This window comes from Acomys minous (assembly GCF_964271855.1).
Source record: "Acomys minous genome assembly, chromosome: 16".
NCBI classification, from domain to species: Eukaryota; Metazoa; Chordata; class Mammalia; order Rodentia; family Muridae; genus Acomys; species Acomys minous.
The window spans coordinates 9,657,170-9,684,105 of NC_140498.1; the positions used below are offsets into that span (position 1 = coordinate 9,657,170).

General features: G+C 45.6%; 1 protein-coding gene across 3 annotated transcripts in view; it reads right to left on the bottom strand.

Annotated features, from left to right (window-relative positions):
- The window catches only part of SPECC1 (sperm antigen with calponin homology and coiled-coil domains 1), a 256,505-nt gene that overhangs the window by 6,180 nt on the left and 223,389 nt on the right, over positions 1–26,936 (bottom strand). For all 3 annotated transcript variants that reach the window (XM_084760864.1, XM_084760865.1, XM_084760866.1), the window contains 2 exons: positions 10,615–10,731; positions 6,308–6,367 (listed from right to left, as the gene is read on the bottom strand). In XM_084760864.1, the coding sequence (XP_084616990.1) occupies positions 6,308–6,367; positions 10,615–10,731 (177 nt within the window). The remainder of the gene's footprint in view (positions 1–6,307; positions 6,368–10,614; positions 10,732–26,936) is intronic.

Below are 26,936 nucleotides of genomic sequence, written 5' to 3' on the forward strand. Positions count from 1 at the left end.
AAAGGCAGAGAAGTTAAGTTATTTCACACAATATAGGGTATGTACCTTTCAGGCCCAGTAGCTGACATCACTCTTAATTGACAATGCTTTCTCCCTCAAACCAAGAATGGGACAAAGATGGATTCTCTTACTTGTGTTTAATACAGTAGTTGAAGTTTTAGCTATTCTAATAAGGTATAAAAAAGAAATAAAAAGGCATACAGATTACAAAGGAAACAATAAACCCAGTTTTGCAGATGTCAAGATTGTAGAGGTTGAAAACCAAGTCTGCACGCAAGGTTAGCATGGTTCCAGTACACAGTCCCACAGACCCCAGTCACTTTCCTGTGTGCCAGAAATAAAAAATTGAGACCCCCCCCCCCCCCCCCCCGCAAGACAGGGCTTCTCTGTGTATCCTTGGCTGTCCTGGACTCCCTTTGTAGACCAGGCTGGCCTGGAACTCATAGCGATCCGCCTGCCTCTGCCTCCTGAGTGCTGGGATTAAAGGCGTGCACACCACACCCGGCAAAAACTGGGATTTTTAACAACAACAACAACAACAACAACAACAACAAAACCAAAACCAAACCAAAACAACAACAACAACAACAACAACAAAACTACCTACAACCCCTCCCAAGTGCATTTTTAGTTTCATGTGTATGAGTGTTTCCCCTGCATATATGTCTATGCACCACATGTAGCCAGCATTTGCTATTTTGTGGGTTCCCTACTCTGTTCCACCCTCTCCACCCTTTAAACTCCCAACACTAGATAGGAGAGAAAAAAAGGATAGAGGGGACAGAGGGCAACATTATCGTTAGGTTACTTTCTGCTGGTTAGGGTGTCAAGCTCCTTGGGTAAGTTTGATCTTTGCCATCAGGATAACTAGTTTCTTCTACAACCAACAGCATTCAACCCCCAACCAGCCAACAACAGCAACCCCACCTCTCTGAGCCCTAGCTTTATATATCCTCTGCCAAGTCCCCAGAATCAATCAATCAATCTATCTATCTATCTATCTATTTATCTATCTTTCTTTCTTTCTTTCCCTTTTTTGGGGGGAGGTGCTTCAAAATAGGGTTTCTCTGTGTAGCCTAGGCTGTCCTGCACTAGCTTTGTAGACCAGGCTGGCCTGGAACTCACAGCGATCCACCTGCCTCTGCCTCCTGAGTGCTGGGATTAAAGGTGTGAGCCACCATGCCTGGCTAAGTCCCCAGAATTTAAAATGTCAGACACTTGCAGAAACTATCTGCAGCTGGCAAAACCCACACCCTTGCCAGAGCACAAGGTGAATCATAGTCGGCTGCTATTCCCACATCTGGAATTAAAATGAAAACATATTCTTATAATATTGCCTTTTGTTTTAAAGAAACCAAAACTCCAAAATTCTCAGTCAACCACACACATATCTGGCACATGCCCAGGATGAGGGCATCAGGTCCTCTAGAACTGGAGTTCCAGATCATTGTGAGCTGCCATGTATGTGCTGCGAACAGAACCTGAATTTTCTGGAAGAGCAGCCACTGCTCTTAACCACTGAGCCACCTTTCCACCTCCCAACCCATAGTTTTAAAGGCCAAATCTAACATAATATATACACATTTGATATGCAGAAAACTATAAAAACTTGGCAGAAAGCAAATATCTAAATGAGTGTACACACGATATCTTTATAAGTTAAAAGATAAAATTGGTAAGATTATTAATTATTCCCAGTTTGTTTGTTTATTTGTTTTTCGAGACAGAGTTTCTCTTATAGTCCTGACTGTCCTGGACTCACTTTGTAGACCAGGCTGGCCTCGAACTCACAGAGACCCGCCTGCCTCTGCCTCCCAAATGCTGGGATTAAAGGCGTGTGCCACCACACCTGGCTAATTATTCCCAGTTTGACACATATTTAATGTAATTCCAATCAAAATCTCAGCAAATCTTAATTTTTGATAGACATTGGCAAATGATTATGAATACAAAAATATACCAAATAGTGTAGAAGAACAACAAAGGGTCGAAGCTCAGGGAACGGCAATTGAGGGTGGTCTCTTTGCACCTGGCACTGGATTGGACTGGATCAAACACAAAGCAAACACACAAGCCAGCAGCTAATGCACACTTCACAGCGCACACAGAAACCAAGAGCAACGAAAACGGCTGAAAGCTCTGGGAAGGACACGAGAGGAGATCAGGTGTGTGACTGTGGGTCGGGTGATGAGCTTTTCGTTACATCAAAGCATGACCATGAAAGAAAACAACTGGGTCAAAATTAAAAACCTTGCTCCGAGAAAGATATTGTTAAGAGAATGAAAAGAGGGCTGGAGAGATGACTCAGTGGTTAAGAGCGCCATCTGCTCTTTAAGAGGTCCTGAGTTCAATTTCCACCACCACATTGTGGCTCACAACCATCTGTAATGTAATCTGCTGCCTTCTTCTGTAAAGCACTCATATGCAATAAATAAAATAAATCTAAAAAAAAAAAAGAGAATGAAAAGAAGCTGGGCGTGGTGGCGCACACCTTTAATCCCAGCACTCGGGAGGCAGAGGCAGGCAGATTGCGATGAGTTCGAGGCCAGCCTGTTCTACAAAGTGAGTCCAGGACAGCCAAGGCTACACAGAGAAATCCTGTCTGTGAACAAGGGGTGGGGAACATAAGTCGCAGACTGAGAGAAAACATCTGAAAGTCAAGTATGATAAAGATCTGTATCCAGCGTGTGTGTGTGTGTGTGTGTGTGTGTGTGTGTGTGTGTGTGTGTGTGTATGTGTGTGTACATATAAATCTTTTTAAAAATTCAACAATAAGAAAACAATCAGATTTTGAAGAAAGACAAAGATACCAGGCCAAGGAAGACATGGCCAGCAAAGAACTGTGGGCAAAACAGAGCTCAACATATTTTTCCAGCAGAGAATTTCACATTAAAACAACAGAGAGCATTGTGGCCATGCACTTCTGATCTCAGGACTCTGGAGAGTTAGGCAGGAGGATCAGGAGTTCAAGGGCAGCCTTGGCTATAAAGTGAACTGTCTCAAAGTTCCACTCCTGCAACAAAACAAAACTAATCAAAACAACACACAAACCGGGCGGTGGTGGTGCACACCTTTAATTCCACCACTCAGGAGGCAGAGGCAGGTGGATTGTTGTGAGTTCGAGGCCAGCCTAGTCTACAAAGTGAGTCCAGGACAGCCAAGGCTACACAGAGAAACCCTGTCTCGAAAAACCAAAAACCAAACAAACAAAAACCCCAAAACAAGACAGGTGCTATAAAAACAGCCAAATCTAAACAATGGCAATGACATTGCCACATATGGATGACAAATGGTCATATCATTTATGGGTAATTGCTGCGATTCTACCAGAAGACAGACAGAGTGAGTGAGTGAGTGAGTGAGCGTGTGTGTGTGTGTGTGTGTGTGTGTGTGTGTGTGTGTGTGTGTATGACATGCACATCTCATGGCACACCTGTGGAGGTCAGCTTTCCCCCTCCATCATGTGTATCGCAGTGATTGGACTCAGGTCATCAGGCTTTGTGGCAAGCACCTTTACCCACTCAGCCATCTCGCTGGCCCACAGGGCAGTTGCTGACAAGAAGACACTGGAGGTGTTTTTTTGGTTTCTTTTACATTTTATTCTAGGAGTGCTCTGCCTGCATTTGTGTCTGTCCACTACATGTGTGAATGGAGGTGTTTTCTGAAGAGGAAATAAAAAGGAGCTCCAGGCAGCATTAAATCTGGAAGATGGTCTTCTTCCCTCTTATGATGAGGCAGGCCTTTCTCAAGGGGGCTTCTTGTCAAAGGCCTTGGTTAATCAGTCACTCAAGACAAGAGCTGAGTTCAGTGACATTCCTGCATCTGCAGAGAGTAAGAACCCTTTGCAACTGGTATGGCAGCTCTGAAGCAAACAAACAAAATAAACAAAACACCCCTGTGGTTTGGCGTGAATAACCTAGGGATGAACTACTATGGCTTAAGTACCCAGCTAACGGGATGCAGCAGACAGAGCAAATGAAGGGGAACACAACACTTCCATAGGCAGAATGAAAATGACCTTGACCTTGAAAATACTGGCTAAGAATTTTAGTATATTAGAAATATACCACAGCGGCTGGAGAGATGGCTCAGTGGTCAAGAGCGCTGGCCGCCGCTCTTCCAGAGGAGCTGGGTTATGTTCCCAGTACCCACACGGAACCTCCAGTTCCAAGGTATCTGATGCTTTCTTCTGGCCTCCACAGGTACCAGGCTTATATTGGTGTTGGAGCACATGCATGTGCACGCAGACACACACACACACACACACACACACACACACACACACACACACCTCATACATATAAAATAAAAATAAATGAATCTAAAAACATCTACCAGAAATGTACTACAGTTTCCTATTTTATTCATTTGCTAGCACGTACTTGCTCCTGGCCCTGTTCTCAGGGCCATTGTGCATCCTGGTTCACAGCAGCATCTGCTCAGAAGAGCTCAGCTATGGCGGTACCCTAGTGGCAGTAAGGGATGAACAGATGAACAGAATGTGGTAAAGCTATATAATTCACCTTAAAAAGAAAGGGATTTCTATCAGATGAACTTTGAGGACCTTATACTGCATCACATAGGCCAAACGTGAGAGAGATATGGTGGAGCAAATACATTTACACGGGGTAAGTGTCTGAAACAGGTGAGTTCTTAGAGTCCAAGAACAGAACGGTGGCTGCCAGGCTGAGGGTGGAGCTGGGGAGCTAATGTTTAACAGATTCAGAGTTTCGATTTTGCAAGATAAGAATTCTGCAGGAGGGTGGCGACAATTGCACCACAGAGTGAAGGCACTTCACACCACTTAAATGACCGTAAAACTTATAAAAAGCAACTGACATCACTTACTGGACTCACATGTTTAGCCAGACGATGGATAAGGCTCTGAAGTGCAGTCTTGTGTAGTGACAATCCTGTGCATGGCCTGAGTGAGCAAGTGTGTCACACACTGAATGACTAAGGCCACAGTGAACCCTGACCACACCACGGCCAGTCAGTCCTGGAGGACACTCCACGGTGGCCCACAGCAATAGCAATGACGCCAACAGCGCTTGCCCAAACTTTCTGTAAGGATTGTGACGCCCATTTCACGGTGGCTGATCAGGACCATGTTCTAAAGTTTGGCGCACACTACAGAGCTTTACTTTGAAGTGACCTCCCTTGCTTATCTGTTTTGCCCCCAAAACGTGTATGTAATTAAACAGATAGGGATACATGAAAATTTATTTTTAAAGACTTATTATTGTTGTTATTTATGTTTATTTTGGTTTTTTTTGAGATAGGGTTTCTCTGTGCAGTCTTGGCTGTCCTAGACTTGCTTTGTAGACCAAGCTGGCCTCGAACTCACAGCGATCCGCCTGCCTCTGCCTCCCAAGTGCTGGGATTAAAGGCGTGCGCCACCATGCCCAGCCTATTTTTAATTATGTGTACATGTGTGGGTTTGAGTATAGGTTTCTGCATAAGAATGCAGTGACTGCAGAGGCCAAAACCAAGGGTCAGACTCCCTGGAATGGCAGGTATAGGCAGTTGTGAGCTGCTGAGCATGGGTGCTGGGAAACGAACTGGGTCCTTCCCAAGAGTAGTACAGTCAACTGCTGAGCCCTCACTTCAGTTAGACTCCACTTCTTTTTTGTTTTTGTTTTTTAAAAAATATTTACTTATTTGTGTAATTGTGTATATAAGCACTCTATCTGCATGTATGACATCATGACAGAAGAGGGCATCAGATCACACTATAGATGGTTGTAAGTCACCATCTATGGTGGTTGTTGGGAATTGAACTCAGGATTTCTGGACAAACAGTGCTCTTAACCTCTGAGCCACCTCTCCAGCCCCAGGACTCTACTTCTTAAATGTTTAGTGTTCTACTTTTTGAGTAAGATTTAGAGAAAATACTTATATTTAATATTTGAACATTGGTATTTCTATAAAACTGTCCATTCTGCTTCAAATTTATATTGGCATGACATCATTCATAGTACTGCTTTTTCCACAGAGCTTTTACTTTTCATTTCTCTGACTCCTCCCATCCTTGGAGAGCTATGGGCTTGTACCTCACTGTTATTTCAGCTTAGATTTTCCTGGTTCTTCTCCCCCATACAGACACACATGCAGGCAAAATAATAACAATAAACAAACACCCCCCCACCCAATCTAGAGCCTATTCAGGCCAAATGGATAACTTCATATGAGGAATCATGAGCTATGCAAATGGATCTGAGCATCACTTACCTGTTTAGTGGGTAGCAGGAAGTTCTTTTTCATGAAGTAGAAAAAATGTCAAAAGGATACAAAATAGAATACTCACCAGGCTGGGCTTGATGCCTACACTTTCAGCTGCTTCAAAAGCCAACAAGAGATTCCTTTTCTGCGTTACAAAGACAAAGAGAAAGGCTGAGAGAGGGGACGGCCGTTGGCACCGGGCACATGACTACTCACTAGACAAAACAAGGCACACCATGTCAACAGTGCAGACTAGCGCTGTGTCAGGAAGGAGAGGCCAACAGGCTACGGTGGTCGCTGCGGGAAATGACTTTGACTGACACCTGACTTTTTAAGATTTATGACACCACATTCTGGAGTTTTGTGTTTTCTCATAGGGCTGTGCCACAAATGATAACCAAACCGGGTGTGGCATTGATGCACTTCTGACCGAGGTAGAGGCCAGCCAGGGCACTGTAGTGAGACCTGGCCTTAAAGTCATACCTGGAGGTAATTAAATATAACCAAATGAAAAGCTATTTCCTCCCCAATCCTAGTCCACGAGGGAACTGCTTCCCATTTACTGTGTAGCCTTGGCTGTCCTGGACTGGCTTTGTAGACCAGGCTGGCCTTGAACTCACAGTGATCCTCCTGCCTCCTGAGTGCTGGGATTAAAGGTGTGCGCCACCACACCTGGCCTACCGCCTCCTAGTTTCTCTCTCTCTTTTTTTATAGGGATCTCGTGGTGACTGCCATCGTCTTACACCATTCTTTTTAAAATTTACTTACTTGCGTGTGCACTCATGCCATGGCCAGCCTACGGCGCTCAGTGGACAAGCTGGTGCGATTCGGTCCCAATCTTTCTCCTAAGCTTTGTTTCCCCCGTAGTCTGGAGGCTCCAGGCTTCCCTTAGTGGAGAACTGTCCCTCATCTTCCGACTTCTTATTTATTTTGGTGCTTGTGTGAAATTCCTAGCTCTCTCCTTGCAGCCTGCTGCTGTTCTCTGCTCACACGGAGGGTCTGCCTCACATTTGGACCAGGCATCCTCGGATCAATCTTTTCAAACTCTGAAGCTCTTAGTCACTATTAGTATTCAAAGAACTCTTTCTACCCAAGAGCCCCCCAGAACCTCTTATCCACTGCAGGGTTATACCCCCATCTCACTGAAGTATATTCTTGAGACACACTGTACAGGAGAACATTTTCCAGATTTACTCAGACAGAAAAATTCTCTTTTTACCACCATGCTTGGTAAAAGTGGCTGGACAGAGGACTCTAGGCTGAAACAATTTCCCCTTAGACGCTGAGGGCACCAGAGCCACCGAGCCTCAGTTTGGAGCTTTGTTCTCAGACTCTTCCAGACTATTCTCTGACACCCCTTTGTATAGACAACCTCAAAGCCCTGTCATGGCACCCCGCCTCAGTAACTCATGTGAAAGCCATTAAGTTTTAGACATTTTAAATATAATTGAGAAGCATGTTCATCACATTTTGCTATTTGATACACTTAGTTGTTTTTTTTTTTTTCTTTCCTCAGTATTAGGATTGAACCCAAGTCTTGTGAATGCTAGGCAAGCACTCTACGGCAGTAATATTTAACTTTTATAATAAGATGGACATGCATTTGTGGCTCCAGCTATTTAAGAAGCTAAGGGAAGCCAGGCATGGTGGCACACGCCTTTAATCCCAGCACTTGGGAGGCAGAAGCAGGAGGATCAATGGATCAATGTGAGTTCAAGGCTAGCTTGGTCTACAAAGCAAGTCCAGGACAGCCAAAGCTACACAGAGAAACCCTGTCTCGAAGAGAGAAAAAAAAAAAAAAAAAAAAGCAGCAGCAGCAGCAGCTAAGGGAAGAAGACACTTGAGCCCAGGAGTTGAAGGTCATTTATACAATTTTCTATTTTTCCATTTTCCCATGGTCTTCACTCTGCCTTGTCTGAACATCTGGCCCTAGACCAAATGTTCCCCTGACACTGAAGTCAACTTGCTGCTATATAAACGATGTCAGAGGAAAAGCAGACATGTCTATGCATGCTTTTTTCCAGCCTGTTGTGTAGCCTTGGGAAGCTGCTAATCCATGGTGATACTGCCCAGTCCACCAGCCTTCTTCCTTGACACCTAGGGAGATCGATGGCCAAGAGCTGGAAATCTCAGTCTTGTGTCTGTGACACAGCTCTGCTCAGCCCAGCAGACTGTGTAGATGGGTCCTTCTGGGCCACACTAGGGGAGCAATCCCTATTTTGGTGCAAATGGAGCCTTTGTTCTTATTTTAAAGTCCCTTTGGACTGAAATTTAACATTTTAAAGTCAACTTTTAGGTTGCATTGCTCAGGAAGATGAGACACAAACAGTGGACATGGTCCATGAGACTGTAATGCCAAACTGCTTCCTAAAAAGGCTCACCGTTCTTAGCTCCAGAAACCACGGTCTTTCCCAACCCCTATCCATACCTTCCAAATGTGTCAGGCTACGATGGTATTTTATTGTTTTAATTTGTATTATTGGATTACTAATAAGGTCTTAAGAGAAGGCATTTGTAAACAAAATATTTTAATTCTGCTAAGACTCTCGTATGATTCAAATGAAAGGCCAATTGCTTTTCAACAGATCTGAATTGATTCAAGGACAAAGAAGCCAGGCCTTTTGACTACAGATAAACACGTCACTTTCAGGAAGACTCAGGTTTTAGAGTGTGTGTGTGAGTAGGTGCTGAAGTTTAACTGGCTATCGTTTTAGGAAAGTTTGCTGATTATTTTGAAGTTTGCTATGCTCACTATTTGCATAATTATTTTTGTAACATCACACCAGAAAGGAGGGGGAGGTGGAAACTCAAGAGGGAAGGGGAGGGAATGCCACCTAAGTCAGCCGCCTGCTGTGCCCCTGGCCTCTGTGATGGCTGACAGTCCCCACTCTGAGCTCCTCTAGTTCCCTCTGCTGGGTCACTTTTCTTTTCTGTGCTTCTACAATGTGGTGTACAGGGCTTGAGTGTGGCCCAGAAGGTTCGTGTGCTGAAAGCTTGGGCAGCAGCATATGGAGTCATGGAACCTTTAGGATGTTGATAAAGCAGGTTACTGGGCATCGTGCTCTCTGAAGAGATCAATGCAGTTCTCACGAGACACTGATTATTTTCTATGAGAACAAATTAATATAAGAAGAGCAAACTTGGCCTCTGAATCTCTCTGGTTTGCTGTCTCACTCTGCATCAGTCTTCTGCACACGGTCTCACTGCTCTAATGCTATGTACCATGAGGCCTCATGAGAGGTCAAATGATATGACTGCCCCAATTTTGGATTTTCAGCATTCAAAGCTCTAAATAAACCTCTTTTCCTTGTAACATACACAGCCTTAGCTATTTTGCTATAGTTATGAAAGTTGTTTAAGACAATTCCCTTAAGCTCAGGGGGGCTGGCTGATCCTCAATTCATGGCTTCATGCACCATCTGTATCTACCCTTTTGACATTACCAGACAGTACAAATACAGAATGCTGTCTCATCTCAGGAAGTGCTACCTTATAGCACAAATCTTCACTGATTCCTCCACACCCATTCTTCTAGCTCTGATTTCCAATCTGTATTCTAGATTTGTTGTCTGCCTGCCTGACACAACACTTGAATATTTTAGACATCTTAGACTGAACATGATTGCACTGCACACTTTTTCTCCTAAACATCACATGAGCATATTCAGCCTGTTTCACAGCTTACAAAGCACTCCACATGGAAATGCTTTGAAGAAAGTTATGTTTTCAATGCTAGAAGTTGAACCCAGGGTCTGGCACATGCTGGACCAGTGCTTTGCCATGAGCCACACTGCCAGTCCTGCAAGATACTCTGTGATGGCTTTTGTGCCAACTTGGCTATGTCTGGTATCCAAATATTTAGCCAAACATTACTTATTTAAATTTTTACATTTATTTATTTATTATTTGTGTGTGTGTGTGTGTGCGCGCGCGTCTGTGCGTGCACACAATGAGAGAACAATTTGTGGGAGTTTCTTCTCTCCTTCCACCACATAGGTCCTGTTAGTAAACTTAGGCTGTCAAGCTTGGGAGTGAGAGCCTTTACCCCTGAGCCATCTTGTCAGTCCTCTAGGAAGGTGTTTAAAGGAAAATGAAGGTCACAGATAAACCAGGGTTTTCTCTAGGAAGCGGGTGATAGGACCCTTTCATCAACTACAGTAAACGGGAACTCACTGCTTTTCTTGGTAACAGAGGGCAGGCATTGAGAAGGGCAGCTGAAACACAGTTGCTGAGGATAGGACCCCAGGCTGCAGGCACATCCCACCCTCTGTGCCCTTCCTGATGTCCACTCCAGCTTTATTAAGCCTGCCCCCACCCATCCAGTAATGCACTGCCACAGAAGTTCTGTCCTCCTCTTGGAGGAGAAGTGGGGTGGCGCAGTCACTGACTTACTTTCTCCTGACTGTTCAGTTCCTGGTATGGGATGTGGGCAGGCAGGTATGTGTGCAGCAGAGCACAGAGGGCCAGCCCATCGCTCCAGCTGCTGCTGAAATTGGTGATATCAATGTTCTGTGGAGAGAGAAAAGCCAGTGTTAACCCACACTGTACTGTCAAAAACAAAACAAAACAAAACCCAACAACAACAACAACAAAACCATGAGTCAGACAATGTGCTCCAGGTGTCCACCTTTGGGTTTGGGTAAGGCAACATAATGAGCTACATTTTCTTGGAAGGTTTTAAACTCTGGTAGCAAGAACGGCCTGTTGTGGTCCACATTCATTTGCAGGCTTATGTGTAGAACATGAGATCACAGAGGAATTCTCACTCACCCCCTGGGGAGCCATTAAAGCCTGATATAAATCCTGCTTCAAATTACTCCCAAAATGAGCTTTGTATATCCAGCATTTCCCAGACTTATTGGCCAAGGGAGAACAATCATCACAATTACCACTGCCACCATGGTCATCACCACTACTACCATCATCATCATCATCATCACCATTTCTACCACCACCATCATTATGACATCACCATCAGCATTGTTATTACCACCATCATCACCATCACTATCCTCACCATCACCATAACTACATATATAACCAACCCAACAACAAGCAGACCAGATAAAACAAGAGCATGGAGCGTAAGCTACAGTTCCTCCTGTTCTATATTCCCTGCCTCAAACAGAGCAGCTTCCCAGGGGCGGAAAAGTCTCACATGTAGTGAGAATTTTGGTTTCTTAAACAAACAAACAAACAAACAAACAGAAACATTATGGGAATATGTTTTGTTTTAATCCCAGGTGTGGGATAAAGGATTGCTTCAGACTGTCCACAGCAGCTATGATTTGCCTCATGCTCTAGCATGATTTTGCCAGCTGCAGATAGTGTATTCGAGTGTATGATGTTTGGAATTCTGAGGACTCTTGAAAGGGTATAAGGATGCCAGAGCCCCAAGAGGGGCTGCGGTGGCAGCTGCTGCTGCTGCTGCTGCTGCTGCTTGCTGTTTCTGTGGTTGGTTGCTGTTTGTCAAGTGGTCATGTGCAAAGAGAAGAGTAGAAGAAATTGAGTATCCTGATGCCAAAGATGAAACTTGCACCAAGGAACTTGACACCCCCTTTCTCCTCTAACACTCTTACTCTCCTACCTAGTGTTGGTGGGTTGGAAGGGTGGAATAAGGGTGATAGAAAAAGGAACCCACAAAGCAGCCAAAAGTCCAGCTATACTCAGATTCAACAGTCTCCCAGCTATCACAGAGCACAAGCAAAGGTCATTCCAGTGGGGAATGAGGCTCCTTCTGCAGGATCCATGTGCTTGAATGCTTGGCTCACAGCAAGTGGCACTATTAGGAGGTGTGGCTTTGTTGGAGGAAGTGTGTCTATGTAGAGGATGGCTTTGAGGTCGCACATAAGCTCAAAGCCGTGCCCAGTGACGCAGTCTCCTGCTGCCTATGGATCAAAATGCAGAGCTCTCAGCTCCTCCTCCAGCACCATGCCCGTGTGCACGCTGCCATGTTTCCCATCATGATGATAATGGACTAAACCTGTGAAATTTTAGCCAGCCCCAATGAAATGTTCTCCTTCATAATAGTTGCCATGGTCATGGTGTCTCTTCACAGCAATGGAAACCCTAACTGAAACATAGCATTATGGGAAATCTGCCTTCTATTTCCTTGGACTATTGTAGCTTTAAAAGTTGGGATGTCTGATCCTGAGAACCTGAAAAAACAGAAGTTAATATTGTATTGTAATATTGTCTGGCCTCAACACAAACAGAGAGAGGGGGAAACTGGCCAAAAGATAAAAATCTTAAACTCTAATGTCATCCTACAGCTGGATCTACTTTGTAAAAAAAACAAGGGAAGTGACCTAAAGTGCCTTAAATAAGGGTCAATATGGCTGCCGGTAAACTTCCTTCCCTGGAAGAAATGTAAGCAATGTTGAACTCTTCGCTGAAGATGGCAATGACAAATTACTGAGGTGAAGCCCACCAATGTACCAGCGTTTATTATGAAAAACCAGTGAGTTTATTGGGCTGTGGGCAGGAGTGAGGGTGGCTTTGAAGCAGCCACATTGGAGGTTTGTACTCAGTGGGGTGGAAGCACTTCTATGGCCGCCCAGATGGAGCACCCCCCAAGTCCTGTCCAGTCCTACCTACTTCCTGCCCCTCCCTGAGGCCTCAGGCAACTAAGGCAGAGCTGTGTACACCTGGTTGGGAGGAGTGGCTGGACACTCCTAGAAGGCCCCCAGCTCTCCCCATCTCCCCTTCTCTGAGGGAAAGCCAGCAGTCAGCAAGCCCAGCTGTGAGGATCTTTTGCAGGCCCAGCTGAACTCGTGGAGAAGGCGGAGTTTGGCTCATCGGGAGGACAGTCCTGTACACCAGTGCCTACTGGGATCAGCTACACTGAAGAAAATACCAAAAGGAGAAAAGCAAGGCCCCAGGGCACACTTGGAGTAAAGATTCTTGTGACGTGTCCACGCTGACACTTACAGCGTTCCTCTAAGGAGAATGCGTGGACATTCTGGGACAGCTGGAGTTCATGCTCAATTACAGCCTTTCAGCAAGAACACAAGTGACGATCCTTCTCTGGAGACCCCTGAAACAGCACTAGGAAACTAGTATACACTGGGCACGTCTACCTGGCTCCTATATTGATTCTGTCCTGTCTTATGGGGACTTCCGAACTCCGATTCTGTCCTTTCTACAGCAGCTCTTGCCTTCCTGAACGAATACAGCTTTTCCCTTATGCCGGCCCTATTGCTCTTTATTTCTAAAACGTCCCAACACAAACAGGCTGTTAGCTAAGAACTCTCAATAGTGCAGGAACCTCAGGATCCACAGACTCAAGAGAGACCGGAAGGGTCCACTCCAGACACAACCACCATACAGGACTAGAGGTACGCAAGGCAGACCAACAGATGACAAAAGGCAGACAGACTGACAGACTCATGTCGAAAGACAGAGATGGGAGCATACCTGCCTTAAAAATGTGTGCAAATGTGAATGTTTGGGGGATGTATTAAAAGGCCTTACAAGTATATTCTTACAAATTCAAGCATTCACTTTCCTTCTTAAAGCCCATTACAAGAGTATCCTTGAGTCTATTAAATGTTTTATAAAGTCTTAAAATGGTATTTGTTTATATAAAACAGCTTTTATTGGAATCATAGAATAAAAGTTTCATTAGGTTATAAAATCTGATATTCGATGCAGAAATTTTATTTTTATTATTTTTATTTTTTGGTTTTTTTGAGACAGGGTCTCTGTGTAGCCTTGGCTGTCCCGGACTCACTTTGTAGATCAGGCTGGCCTTGAACTCACAGCGATCCACTTGCCTCTGCCTCCCAAGTGCTGGGATTAAAGGCATGTTCTACCATGACCGACTGGATACAGAGATTTTAAATAAATCTCCTTTCTCCAAACCTCTTTAAAATATTACTAATTTTATTTAATTTGTGTAACAGTCATAGGTGATGAAAAATAATAGGACATAAAACTGTTTAGTGTGAGTTGGGATGCCCTGGGTAAAGCACATTGTAAATACATGTTGGACTAATTGTAATGGCTTTCTTTTTCAGAAATTTTCTTTTCTTTTTTTTGGTTTTTCGAGACAGGGTTTCTCTGTGTAGCCTTGGCTTTCTTGGACTTGCTTTGTAGACCAGGCTGGCCTCAAACTCACAGTGATCCACCTGCCTCTGCCTCTTGAGTGCTGGGATTAAAGGTGTGCGCCACCACCACCTGACCAGAAATATCCTTAAGATTTACATGTTAAAAATGAAGTTTTTACTAAGGCTGTAATACATGTAAGAATGATAGGTGATCATGCTCATCAAATATTCATTAAAGTTCCTTTTATAGTGGGGATGAAAGGAGATAACAATACCAACAAACAGCAGCATTCAAAATTTGGATACACTTATATATAATACAATAGCTGTGCTACTAACTATTAAGATGATAACAGCACCTTTTACATCCCTAAGATGAACTTTACCTTACAGTTATAACACAGAAATTAAAGTCCATTGCTTTGGGGCTGTAGAGATGACTCAGCATGTAAGAGCATTGGCTGCTTTTGCAGAGGAGGACCAAGTTTGAGCAAGGTCTATGATCCCCATCAGCATGAAAGCAGTTATAGACAGTTGACTAATCATCACTATTCTGTCCTCCAGAAAGACTTTGGGGGCCACATCTCTGGAGTGGGAGGGGGTAGGGACCATGGCAGGCAAATGGGTTGAACTGTAACATCCAGGGTAACATGTGAAAGAAGGAGGTTTGCAGAAAGTTGGAAGCATTCACTGTCCTGGGAGAGGCGGAGCACCCCCCCAAACAATCAGAAAACAGAGGGAAGGTGGGGCTACAAAGGCCCTGGAACGGCTATAGCCAGCACTGTACTTGCCTGGCTTTCTCCTCAGCGCACAGCCTATGTGTATTCTTGGGGTGGGGGGTGGGAGTGGGCGTGCCCTTCCTTTCTCAGGAAGCGGTCTCTATTTCTATTTCTGACCATGTAACCTTGGTGCATTCCTTTGTCCTGGGACACTAGGGCCTGGAGCCTGGGTGCTTTCTGAACTCGGAACCTCTGCTCAGCACTCCTAAGTGTGCTTTCTGACCTCCACGGCTGAAAGGCATGTCTCTTTCCATCTCCGCTTGTCCCGGTGAGGGTCAGGATTTCCAGCTTGCCAATACTGATGTTTCCTTCCCAAACTCTAATAAAATTGTCCTCAAGCTTCCTTCTGAGTCTATAAATTCTTTTATTACTGAGCTTAAGAACTCAAGGCAAGCTTAGTTTTCCCAGTTACAATGAGAAGAACTGGGCAAGTGAAGGGGACCCTTCTTAGGGTTTCCGCACAGACACTGGTGCTTACTGGGAGGCCCTCTGGGCCCTCTTCAGAACACCCTCACTCTGACGAAGCTGGGCCAAAAAAGCCAGGTGAAGACCAAAAGAGGTGACAGCGGCTCCTCTTGAGGGAGTAGACACCTGCGGCCCCTCCTCCTCTCTGCATCAAAGGCAGTGCTAGAATTAGTCAGCCCTGCCGGCCTGGAGAGCAGGGCTGGAGTGTTCCCGTCAGAGGCAACGTGAGCTTCGAAAGGGAAGGAGGGGAGGACGTGAAGTCAGGCTTGATTGGGGGCAGGGGGAGACTTCATGGAATTCTTCTCAAAGTGAGGGCAAAGAAGACTTAGAGAGTAGTGTGTGGGCAGGAATATGCAGTGAGGTACAGAGTCTAAACTTTCCTGTGATGTTTAGGGTATTGAGAATATATATATGGCTGTGGGGGCGGGCGGGCGCGGGGAAAAACGAAAAAAGAAAAAAAAAGAGAATATATGGCTGTGATTACACTCGGGCAAAATCTAGGTTTCTAGTGTCTGGGCTAGTGAAGCGCTTATTGATAAACTGATTAAAAAAGGCCTCATTTTCCCGCCCCCCCTTTTTGTTTGTTTGTTCAATCTCTACATAGCCCTGGCTGTCCTGGAACTTGGTTTTGTAGACTAGGCTGTCCTCAAACTCAGAGATCCACCTGCCTCCGCCTCCCCAGTGCTGAGATTGAAAATATGCACCTCCCCCAACCCCAGCAAAGGCTTCATTTGATAGGTAAAGAAATAAAGGCTACAAGAGATGGTAAGTCCACGGTTTATCCAACCTCAGAGACACCAGAAACTCAAGCCCCCAAATTTCTGTTAAATGGCCTCTTGCTCTAGCCAGAGCCCACACAAGCCTAGTGCGCTCAATGCTTTCCTCACAGAACAGGCTGTTAGGCATGTGTTCCAGGCTGCCCTGCAATTCCACTCAGCTGGGACAGACATCTGGCTGAAAGCAACAGGCTGCCATGGTAAGACCTCTGCATGCTGGTTCACATGATTCAGGCACTCCTGCCTCAGAACAGCTGCTGGATATCCATGCTACAGAAAAGTCGAGAATGCCCTGGATGCAGGGCCCATCTCAGTTCTCAGGTCAACTGTGTAATAGTCGGGGCCACTGGGAAGCTCAGCGTCTAGGATTTTTTTTTTTTTTAAATTTTATTCTATGTGCATTGGCCTGAAGGTGTCAGAATTCCTGAAACTGGAACAGATAGTTGTGAGCTGCCATGTGGGTGCTGGGAATTGAACCTGGGTCCTTTGGAAAAGCAGACCGTGCTTTTAACCACTGAGCCATCTCACCAGCCCCTTCTGCATCTCTTTAATGTTCAGGCTACTCAATGAGTCTAGAAAATACTCTGAAGAAATGTGTGTGCTACAAAAGTAGAGGCAAGAAACAAGCTGTGACAATGCACCCATCTATGCACTCAGAGACTAAAGTACTTATACTTAAGTCCTGTGTATGGGCAGGAGTATTCAGGAGGGGAGCTAAGAGACACACAGGAGGGAGCTGGAGAGATGGCTCAGAGGATAAGAACACTGTCTGCTCTTCCAGGGGTCCTGAGTTCAATTCCCAGCAACCACATGGTGGCTCACAACCATCTATACTGAGATCTGGTGCCCTCTTCTGTTGTGCAGGTGTATATGGAGGCAGAACACTGTGTATGTAATAAATAAATAATTTTTAAAAAGAGAGAGAGAGAGACGCACAGGTGCAGGCCAACCTGGGGAAGGCAGAGCGCCACTGCACTTACACAGTCAAATTCCCTTCTTGCTTTTCTTTGCCATGTAGTTATTTTTTAAAAATATTTATTATTTTGTATATATGTGTGTATGCACAAGCACATGTGCATCGTGCGCACATTTGGTGGTGAGAGCATGACCTGCAGGAGTTACATTACTCCTTTCACCATCCTGCTTCTGGGATCAAACTCAGACCATCAGGCTTAGCAGCAAGTGCCTATACTCACTAAGGCAACTTGCTAACACAATGTACGGTGGTAGTCTGAGCCAGGTAAGTCTATAACCTTATACTTAAAGCATTTATTTATTTATATTTATTTAAATTTAAACTTTAGCTGGGGTGGGGCATGCCTTTAATCTTAACACTTGGGAGGCAGAGGCAGGTGGATCTCTGAGTACAAGGTCAGCCCCATTTACAGAGTGAGTTACATGACAGCCAGGGCTACACGGAGAGACCCTATCTCAAAAACAAAAAAACCCCAAACATTAACATTTTGCTTTATTACTTTACATATATGAGTGTTTTACTTGCATGTATTTATGTGTACTGAATGCACCTGGTGCCCTTGAAGGCCAGAAGAAGGTTTTGAATCCCCTGGGACAGGAGTTGCAAATAGTTACAAGCTGTTGTGTGGGTGCTGGGAATTAAACCCAGGTCCTCTGCAAGAGCCCTGAGCCAATTCTCTAGGCCCTGATTAAAGTTATTTTTGTTTGTTTGTTTTTCAAGACAGCCCTGGCTATACTGGAAGTCACTCTGTACAACAGGCTGGCCTCAAACCCAGAGACCTGCCTGCCTCTGTCTGTGGAGTGCTGGATTAAAGATGTGCGCCACCGCTGCCTTGAGGCTTTTAAAAACTTGCTGCATCTTCCCATTTCGAGAAGCACAAGACCATTTTATACACGTCGGTGCCTGAGACTGCATCTCCACACCCATGTCTTAGGTACCTATGACCTGAGGAGGAGAAAGAGGAGGGGGAGGAGGAGGAGGAAGAGGAGGAAGAGAAGGAAGGGAAGCCAGCTTTTCTGGCATCAGAGTAAACAGGGTGGGGGTTGGAGGGTACCACGCTGGGAAACAGTCCTTGCACAGGCAGCACTGACACCTGCCATGTCATTCCCAACAGGAAAGCTGTATCCATACATGGAGACAGAGTGCCCAAGTGATCAAGATGAGGGCTGCTTACATCTCAGGCTGCAAAAATGACGGGCTGATCATGGTTGTGATACAAATTGAGCCTTCACTGCTGCCGCCACTGAGCACATTCTCCTTTACCCTGCAGAACGGCCATATATAGTAAGTAGCGTCACACCCATTTTATACACACAAGAGCTGCAGCACAAAGAAATACTGCTGGTCCCAGAGCCAAATCGCAATCCCATATCCATGGGAGTCTGAAACGCACATGTTTGCTATGGACACCACCCTGCAAAATGGCCGTGGGCCAGGGCACGGGGCAGGACGACCTCTGCGGGGACTCTGCCTATGACAAAGCTGGAAGCAGACCCAGCGGCTTTCTCTACTCAAGTGCAGGGGGAAAGTGAACAAAAGGTGGAGATGGACAGTCTAGGCTGAGCTTTCATTCCTTCACCCTATGAGTTAAAGAACCAGGAACCACGGGTAACCAGAAACAGGCTGGTGGGGGCAGGGGGGACACTGGTGAAGCTGATCTGCTGAAGAACGCGTGTGTCCAAAGAGATCGGATGCTTCCTCTGTCCCTCCTTCCTCCCAAATTTATACCTACATTTTAATAAATGTGGTACATCTTTCTCCTCCCCAAATGCTACATTTATTCACATGTATTTTATGGTATTTATAATTCTGTGATGTAAGAAATAGATTGTGGTGGTCTATTTTCAATATGAGATGTCTTGAAAGTTCACCAGAGTCACAGATAAGCAGGAGGCCAGGCCCCTCCCTCCCTTGCTGGTGACTGGCACTGGATTGTCTCAGGACTCTGAGTGGACGGCTACAGGTGCTCAGCTACATAACTGAACCCATGATCCGAGAAGGGGCAGGCTCGAGTGCCAAATACTCATTAGACAGGGGTCTGTGTTCTAAACTGATGAGAGGGGGACTTTGGGAAGGGACAAGTCCTGCACTGAGAGAGGAGGACAGGGCTTTTTCCAAATACGGGGACCTTGGAAACTAGTGTTGCACCAAATCATCATCCCAGCCATTTTTGCCCTTCCTCTTGGCTGGTGTCCTCTTCTGCAAAATTGTTTATTAAAAACTTTGTTTCCACTGGTATCTTTGGTTTATTACTATTTTATTTACAAAAGTAATCAAAAGTCACTAGTTTAGATAAAACACACTAGGTCGCAGCAGGATAAGTCAAAAGAGACAGTCACTCAGGGATATCCCAGAAAAATGAGGCAGTCCCCTCTGCTTTCAGACCTATAAAAAAGCACTGCATGTTAGCCCAGGAGCTGTGTTGTTTACACTGGTTCTTTTTCTTTGTTTCCACTTACACAACCATCAGACTACCAGTGGGGCGCTGGTTCTGTTGTGTGGAATGGAGGCTGCTCTGAACAAAAATGAGTTGGTTCTTTAATTACATTTGTTGTAATTGTATCTTTTCTTAAGACAACAATATGAACTTCATTTTCCTTTATTGGCATAATCTTCAGAAGGGGACAATTGCAGCCCAAAGTCATCCAAATACTAGGTTAATGAAGTCCCAGTTGAGAACGGCTCTTGATCTATGACTATGAATGAGTAATACATTAATTAGGGCTAAAAGCTCACTAGCATCCCCCCCCCCCCCCCCCCGGGAAAAAAAGGTCAAACAAAATCGCCTATCCCTTTAGGAGAGCAGCGGTGGACTTGGTTCCAGAGAGACTGGCCAGCAGACCCCTCCTGGGGAGACCAGGTCTATTTTGCTTTATGGATTGATTGAATGACTAACTGGGGATTAAACTCAGAGTTGGGGTGGCTTAGTGATAAAACACTTGGACCTCATGCATGAGTCCCCAGGTTTTGGCCCTAGTGTTGCTCCCCCTCTCCAAGAAAAAAAGAAAAAAGGAAAAAAAAATAAGCCTTAGACACTTTTATGCACACACCCATCAGTAGCGCGTACATGCACATGGAAACCATGTAAGGAGATGAAAGTATCCCTACCTTTTAAAATAAGGGCTTGTTTTAAGAATTCCAAATCTAGTCAGGAAGTCAAATCCAACTTTGGGCCCAGGAAATGTTTCTCTTACATGTAAACTGTTGCCCATGTTTAAGACTTTTTTATTGTTCTGACACTGATAGAGATGGAGGCGAAGCAGCTCTTGTGTGTATTGTTATTTATACCCACTCCAGGATCATTAAACTATCAAATAAAAACCTCATCTTTTTTATTACCAAGAGGGCCTAAGTCCCTCCCTGAATGCTCTTTGGAATGGCTCTGGCTTTTAGAGCTTTAAGGAAGTGGACTTTTGTTGTTGTTGTGAGTATGTGTGTGTGTGTGTGTGTGTGTGTGTGTGTGTGTTTTCTTCAGTTCTGGATACTGAACCCAGGACCTCGTGCATGATAGGGGTGTGTGTGTGTGTGTGTGTGTGTGTGTGTGTGTGTGTGTGTGTGTGTGTGTTTTCTTCAGTTCTGGATGCTGAACCCAGGACCTCGTGCATGATAGGCAAGTGGTCTACCACTGAGTTGTATCCCAAGTCCTGAAATGGTCCCTACTTCCATTTGAATACTGAGTGTGAACTAGCTGAACAGCTGAGGAGGAGTTCACTAATGACACAAAACAGCAGGGCGACCATCAGCCTGTGAAGAGCCACTCGCATCTAAGAACTGCCTCCTGTGATTGTCGCAAAGGCGGCTTCACCACAGATCACCGAGCCAGGCTTCTGTGGACGCGGTAGCCCTGGGACGGGATGGCACAGTTTGTTTATATATGAGGATAAATCAACACAGGTGAGCTGACAAACGCTTTGTCAGATGTTTTCCCTTTGTGTCATATTGAAAGCGCCACAAGGCTTGCATTACTGTCCCCTGTGGACCCATCTACAGACTGCTTCCAGCTAAAGAGCTCAGAGAGGCTCTTTAGGACGGAAGGAAAAGGAGCAAAACAGCTGGGTGTCCTGGTTACTTTTCTATTGCTGTGATAAACACAGCCAAGGCAACTTAGAAAAGAAAGCATTTGATTGGTTTAGTTTCAGAGGGTTAGAGTCCATGATGGTGGAGCAAAGGAACAGCTAAGAGCTCACATCTGGACCCACAATTACCTAGCACTTGGGAATCACTCTTTTGAAAGACTGCCTCCCTGACACACCTTTTCCCACAAGGCCACATCTCCTAAACCTTCCCAAACCGTTCTACTAACTGGAAACTTTGCATCGAAACATGAGCCCATGGGGGCCGTTCTCATTCAAACCACCACAGTGGGCTTTCTGAGGTTAGCCCAGTTTTTATTTTTTGAGCTAGGACCTAGGTAGTACTGGTTAGCATGGAACTTCCTATGTCTACCAGGCTAGCCCTTAACTTAGAGAGATCCATCTGCCTCTGCCTCCCAAGTGCTTTTGTTTCTGTTCTGTTTTGTTTTTTGAGAGAAAGTTTCTCTGTGTAGCTTTGGCTGTCCTGGAACTCAATCTGTAGACCAGGCTGGCCTCGAACTGACAAAGATCTGCTTGCCTCTGCCTCTCAAGTGCTGAGATCAAAGGTGTGCGCCAACATCACTTGGCTAGAGATTCTTAAAAAAAAAAATTATAAGATACAGAATTGTTCTCAGAGGAAAAAAATGTGAGAAAAATGAACACATGAACCATACACAAGAGGCTAACACCCTAGCTTTGCTGAATAGCCAAGGCTGCCCCTGGAGCAGCTGAGTGTGTCCACAGGTCCAGAAGGACACTTAACGCCGTGGAGCAGAAACAACACAAAACCCCACCACCCAGACTGTGTGCTCCAAGAAGATTCATCTCCCTTGCTCTGTGTTGCCTAGAAACAGCAACATCTGCTAGAAACATTAGCTGCAGGGGAAAGAAGCTATAGAATATGGTTGAAGTTTGCCCTGAGCTCAATTCCACTGAGCACACAGCTGGGTCTGGCAGTGACCTTTTCTCCCACCACTCTCCATCTTCTCTGAGGAGCCTGAAGCTCCTCCCTTTGGTTCCTTTGTGTGGCCCGTGTGCGCCATTAAGGGCCAAAGCTGAAAAACAGATCAAAAGAAAAGAGCAAGGCTTCTGGCAGGGGTGGGTGGGGTGGTGGGAAGAGGCAGGAGGCGGATCAGAACACACTGTACATTCATTGCTCAGGAGCCGCTGTCTCAGGCATGGCGATCTAAATGTCCTTCTTCCTGGATGCCTCAGAGAGACAGAACTTCACAGTCACAACCCTGACACTGGACTGAGTTAGTATATTTTGGGGCTTGTAAAAATAACAATTTATAGATGTAGAGGATAAAAGTTGTTTATTCCTGTGGGGCGGTGGTGGCGCACACTTTTAATCCCAGCACTCAGGATGCAGAAGCAGCTCTCTGTGAGTTTGAGGCCAGCCTGATCTACATAGTGAGTTCCAGGACAGCCAAGGCTCTGCAACACAGAGACAATCTAACTCAAAACAAACAAACAAAAAGTTGTTCGTTCCTCCCTGAGACTGAGCATACATAACAGTTTAGGGAGGACCAAGCCTACTTTGAAGATGTAGTAAGATGGTGTAAGCACAAACAGCTGGGTTCGGTAAAACAGAAACAGATATGGCCGATAGCATCTACCCTGCCCGTGTGTCAGCAAGCCAGTGCTGCCTCTCCATTCAACTCTACCCTCTCTGCTTCAGTCTTGCGTTACCTGGAGAAGCTAGAGAGAACCTGCCCTGCACATCTATGGCACAGCCCTTTGTCATGGAGTCACGGACACCTATAAGCAGGCTTCTGGGCTCCCTTTCTCTGCAGGGCGCTTTCCTTTTGGCAGGTCTCTCCTACACAATGAGCTGCATGGCTGCCCCCTCAGGCTGTTGTCTCTTCCACCACTATTTTGTTTGGCTCCTGTGCCAGCTCTCGATGCTACAGTATGGCATCTGGCTAGGCAGACAGTTGTTTAGCAGCAAGCTGCCAGTGGGTAAATAAAAAAAAATTTTTATTTTGGCCAGGTGTGATGGTGCAGCACTTGAGAGGCAGAGGCAGGCGGATCGCTATGAGTTCGAGGCCAACCTGGTCCACAAAGCTAGTCCAGGACAGCCAGGGCTACACAGAGAAACCCTGTCTCGAAAAACCAAAGGGGGAAAAATCGTTTTTCCTATGTATTAAGAGAAAAACATTAGCTTCATAATCTTTAATATTGATACAACTTAGAGCCATCTGAACGAGACTGTCAGGAAGAGGTTATCTCCATGGGCTTGGCTGTGGGCCTGTCTGTGGGAAGAGCTAGCCCAGCTTCATGGCCCCTAGGCAGGGGTCCCTGCACTGTGCGAGAGGAGAGGAATCCTGGTGAGCTCAGGCAAACAGACAAGGTGCCATGGATGCATCTACTCGCTCTGCTCTTGACTGAGGATATGACCGGCCCCCTCAGGTTTCTGCTGCCTTGACTTCATCGCATGTCAAAACCCAAAGCTGATGTTGGGAATCATTCTTGCATGCTTTCCTACCTTATTTATTGATGAAGTGACTCACAATTAAACTCAGAGCTCATAAACGGCTCTTCTCACTAGTCAGTTTGCTCTGGGGATCCCCGATCTTCAGCTTCTGAGGCTGGAACTGCAGGCAGGACACTTTTCCTACCCAGCGTTTATATGGCGTCTGAGGATCCAAACTCTGGTTCTCAGACTTGCACAGCGTATGATCTAACCACTGAGCCATCTCCACAGCCCCATGGCGTAGCTCCAACCCAGTATGGCAAGCCTACTTTCAAAATCAGCACCACCATCATCATCATCATCTGGTGTTTTAAGGCAGGGTTTCTCTGTGCAACCTTTGCTGTCCTAGACTTGCTTTGTAGACCAGGCTGGCCTTGAACTCATAGAGATCTGCCTGCCTCTGCCGGCGCCACTACACCCAGCCATTATTCTTTTTTAAAACTTATTTATGTGTGTATGAATGTGCGCATGTGTGTGCCACAGCATGTGTAAGTCAGAGGACTTGTGAGAACCTGTTCTCGCCTTCTACCATGTGGACCCCAGGGAACGAGCTCAGGACCACGCTCGCTGGTAAATGCCTTTACCTACTAAGTCATCTTGCTAGCCTGTTTTAGCTGCCCACCCCCCTAAGTTTTTAAAAACCATTTTATTAAATTTGAGGAGAAATAAATTATATGGGAGGTTTTAATCAGAACTGTATTAATGTTAGAGATTAACTTGGACAAGTTCACTGCTAAAACGACTCCTCGGTCTTTGCTCCTATTGGAGGAACAGAGGGGTTGAGGCCTGCAAGAGCTGACCACTGGGCAGCACTGTTAGTCAGTGTAGGGAGGGATGTATGTTCCTCTGCGGGGCTAGAACCAAGGGATTGTAGAGAAGGAACACTCCACTGGGGATGCCCTGTCACTAGAGACGTTCAGGGAGAACTGCACAGCCTATCCCTGAGACGGAAACAGCGGCTGAGTGGTTAAAACAGTTCATTCCAGATGTAAACTTGGGGAAGTCTGCCTGATGAACCAGTCGGCATTACTTCAGAGTTCCCAGTGTTCCAGAGGAGACTGGCCAGTGAGTGGAGATCTTCCCTCATCATAGGCTGGCACTGTCTGATTCACTGCAGAATTGAGTGTGTGTGCATGGGGTGGGGGAAGGCCAGAAAAAAGATTAGTGTCCACCGGACCCCAGCTAGGCTCTGTGCCACACAAGTTTTGCTTTTTGCTGTGGGGTACTTCAGTAAGAAGCCCCTTGATGGGAGCTACCACAGTGTGCTTGCACACCACCACTCCTAATAAACCATGGCTTACAAATGACATTGTGTGCTGGGCATGGTGGCCTATGCCTTTAATCCTAACACTTGGGAGGCAGAGGCAGGAGGATTGCTGTGAGTTCAAGGCCAGCCTGGTCTACAAAGCAAATCCAGGACAGCCAAGGCTACACAGAGAAATCCTGTCTAGGGAAAAAAAAAAAGACACCGTGGCTGCCATTCTACTGAAGCAACACAAAAGGATCTACACAGGACTCAAACCTCCTTGCTTCTCCCCTGGGTTCCTCCTTTTTTACTTAAAAACCGCAGAATCTACCCACATTTCCTTCCTGAGGTTCTCTGGCCTTCTCATCTTCACTCTAGATTGGCGCCCCTGCGAGCTCTAGGCCCTGCTGTCCAGTGACTCCAGACCCACGTGGCTGGTCCAGACACATGCCAGAACAGCTTTTCCCTGTGGTAGCTCAGTTGTGCTGGCCTCTGCACGGCCAACCCCCGTGAAGGAAGATGACAGGCCTTGACTCAGTGACTGCCTCTTGTACAGCATCCTAATGACTCTCTACAGAGAATCCCCAGGCTAGGCCATGACCTACGCCTCCAGAGAAGCCTGGAACTTTCTTCCCCTAAGTTTCTTTACTACTATAAAGATTACTTTTTATTAGAACTTGAGAATATTTAGAATCCTGATAGAAAGAAGTCTCCAGGCAAATAAGTGAGGGGTTTTCTAGAGCAGGCTTACTGGGGAGCGAGGGGCACAACCCCAAATCTGAGCAGCAGCCTTTCTTGGTCTGGGGTCCTGGATTGAACGAGATAGAAAAACCACAACAACAACAACAACAACAACAACAAAAAACCAAAACAAAAAACCCCAACCAACCAAACAACAACAACAACCAAAAACCCAAAACAACAACAACCAAAAAACCAAAAACCAAAAACCAAAACCAATCAAGAGCGTTTACCCTCTCTGTTTCCTGACTTTGGATTCCACGTGACCAGCTCCTTCTAGTTTCTGATGCTCTGACTTCCTCGCCATGGTAGGCTGTCCCCTCAAAATGTGAGGCAAGAGTGAACCCATGCTTCCTTTACTTTGGCTACGTATCTTGTCAAGGGAAAGATAAGTCACTGATGCAGCTACCTTTCTATTAAATAACTAACTGACTTACCTTTCCTTCAGTTATTTTTTCTAAAAAGCACACCGTCAGCAGTACTGGTACAGCCACCTTCCGGGCTCAGGCACCCCAGAGCATCTCAGTTCCTTTTAGCCGAGGCTTATCTACAGCCACTAATCCACCCAAGGAACGGGAAAGGACTCTAATGAACCATCTTCACTAATGATTCAGTTCTCTAGGCTGGGAGTATTTACCGGTCAGTATAACTTAATACATAAGAAAACAACTTTAAGGAAGAAAGCATCATTTGAGCTGCAGGCTATACCCTGTTGTTTAGACCTGCGGCAAGGGTATAGCAAAGGGGAGCTACTCACTTCTTGCAAGTCAGGATGAAAAGGAGAGTCAAAGGTAAGAACAAGCTACACCTTTCAGGACTGGAGAGATGGCTCAGCAGTTCTAAGAGCACTATCTGCTCTTCCAGAGGACCGAGGTTCAATTCCCAGCACCCACATGGCAGCTTCTGACCCCTTCACACAGGCTTGAATGTAGGCAGAACACCAATGAACAAAACTAAGTTATTAAGACATACACTTTTCAAAGACCTGGCCCCAATGACTGACTCCTCCCATTAGACCCCACCTCCTAATACTTGTTCAGCCATGAGCTTGATCATACAACCATAATTTAATCATCACCCAACAGCACCATCAGCTGGGTCCAAGTCATTTACACTTTAGCTGTTGGGGACACT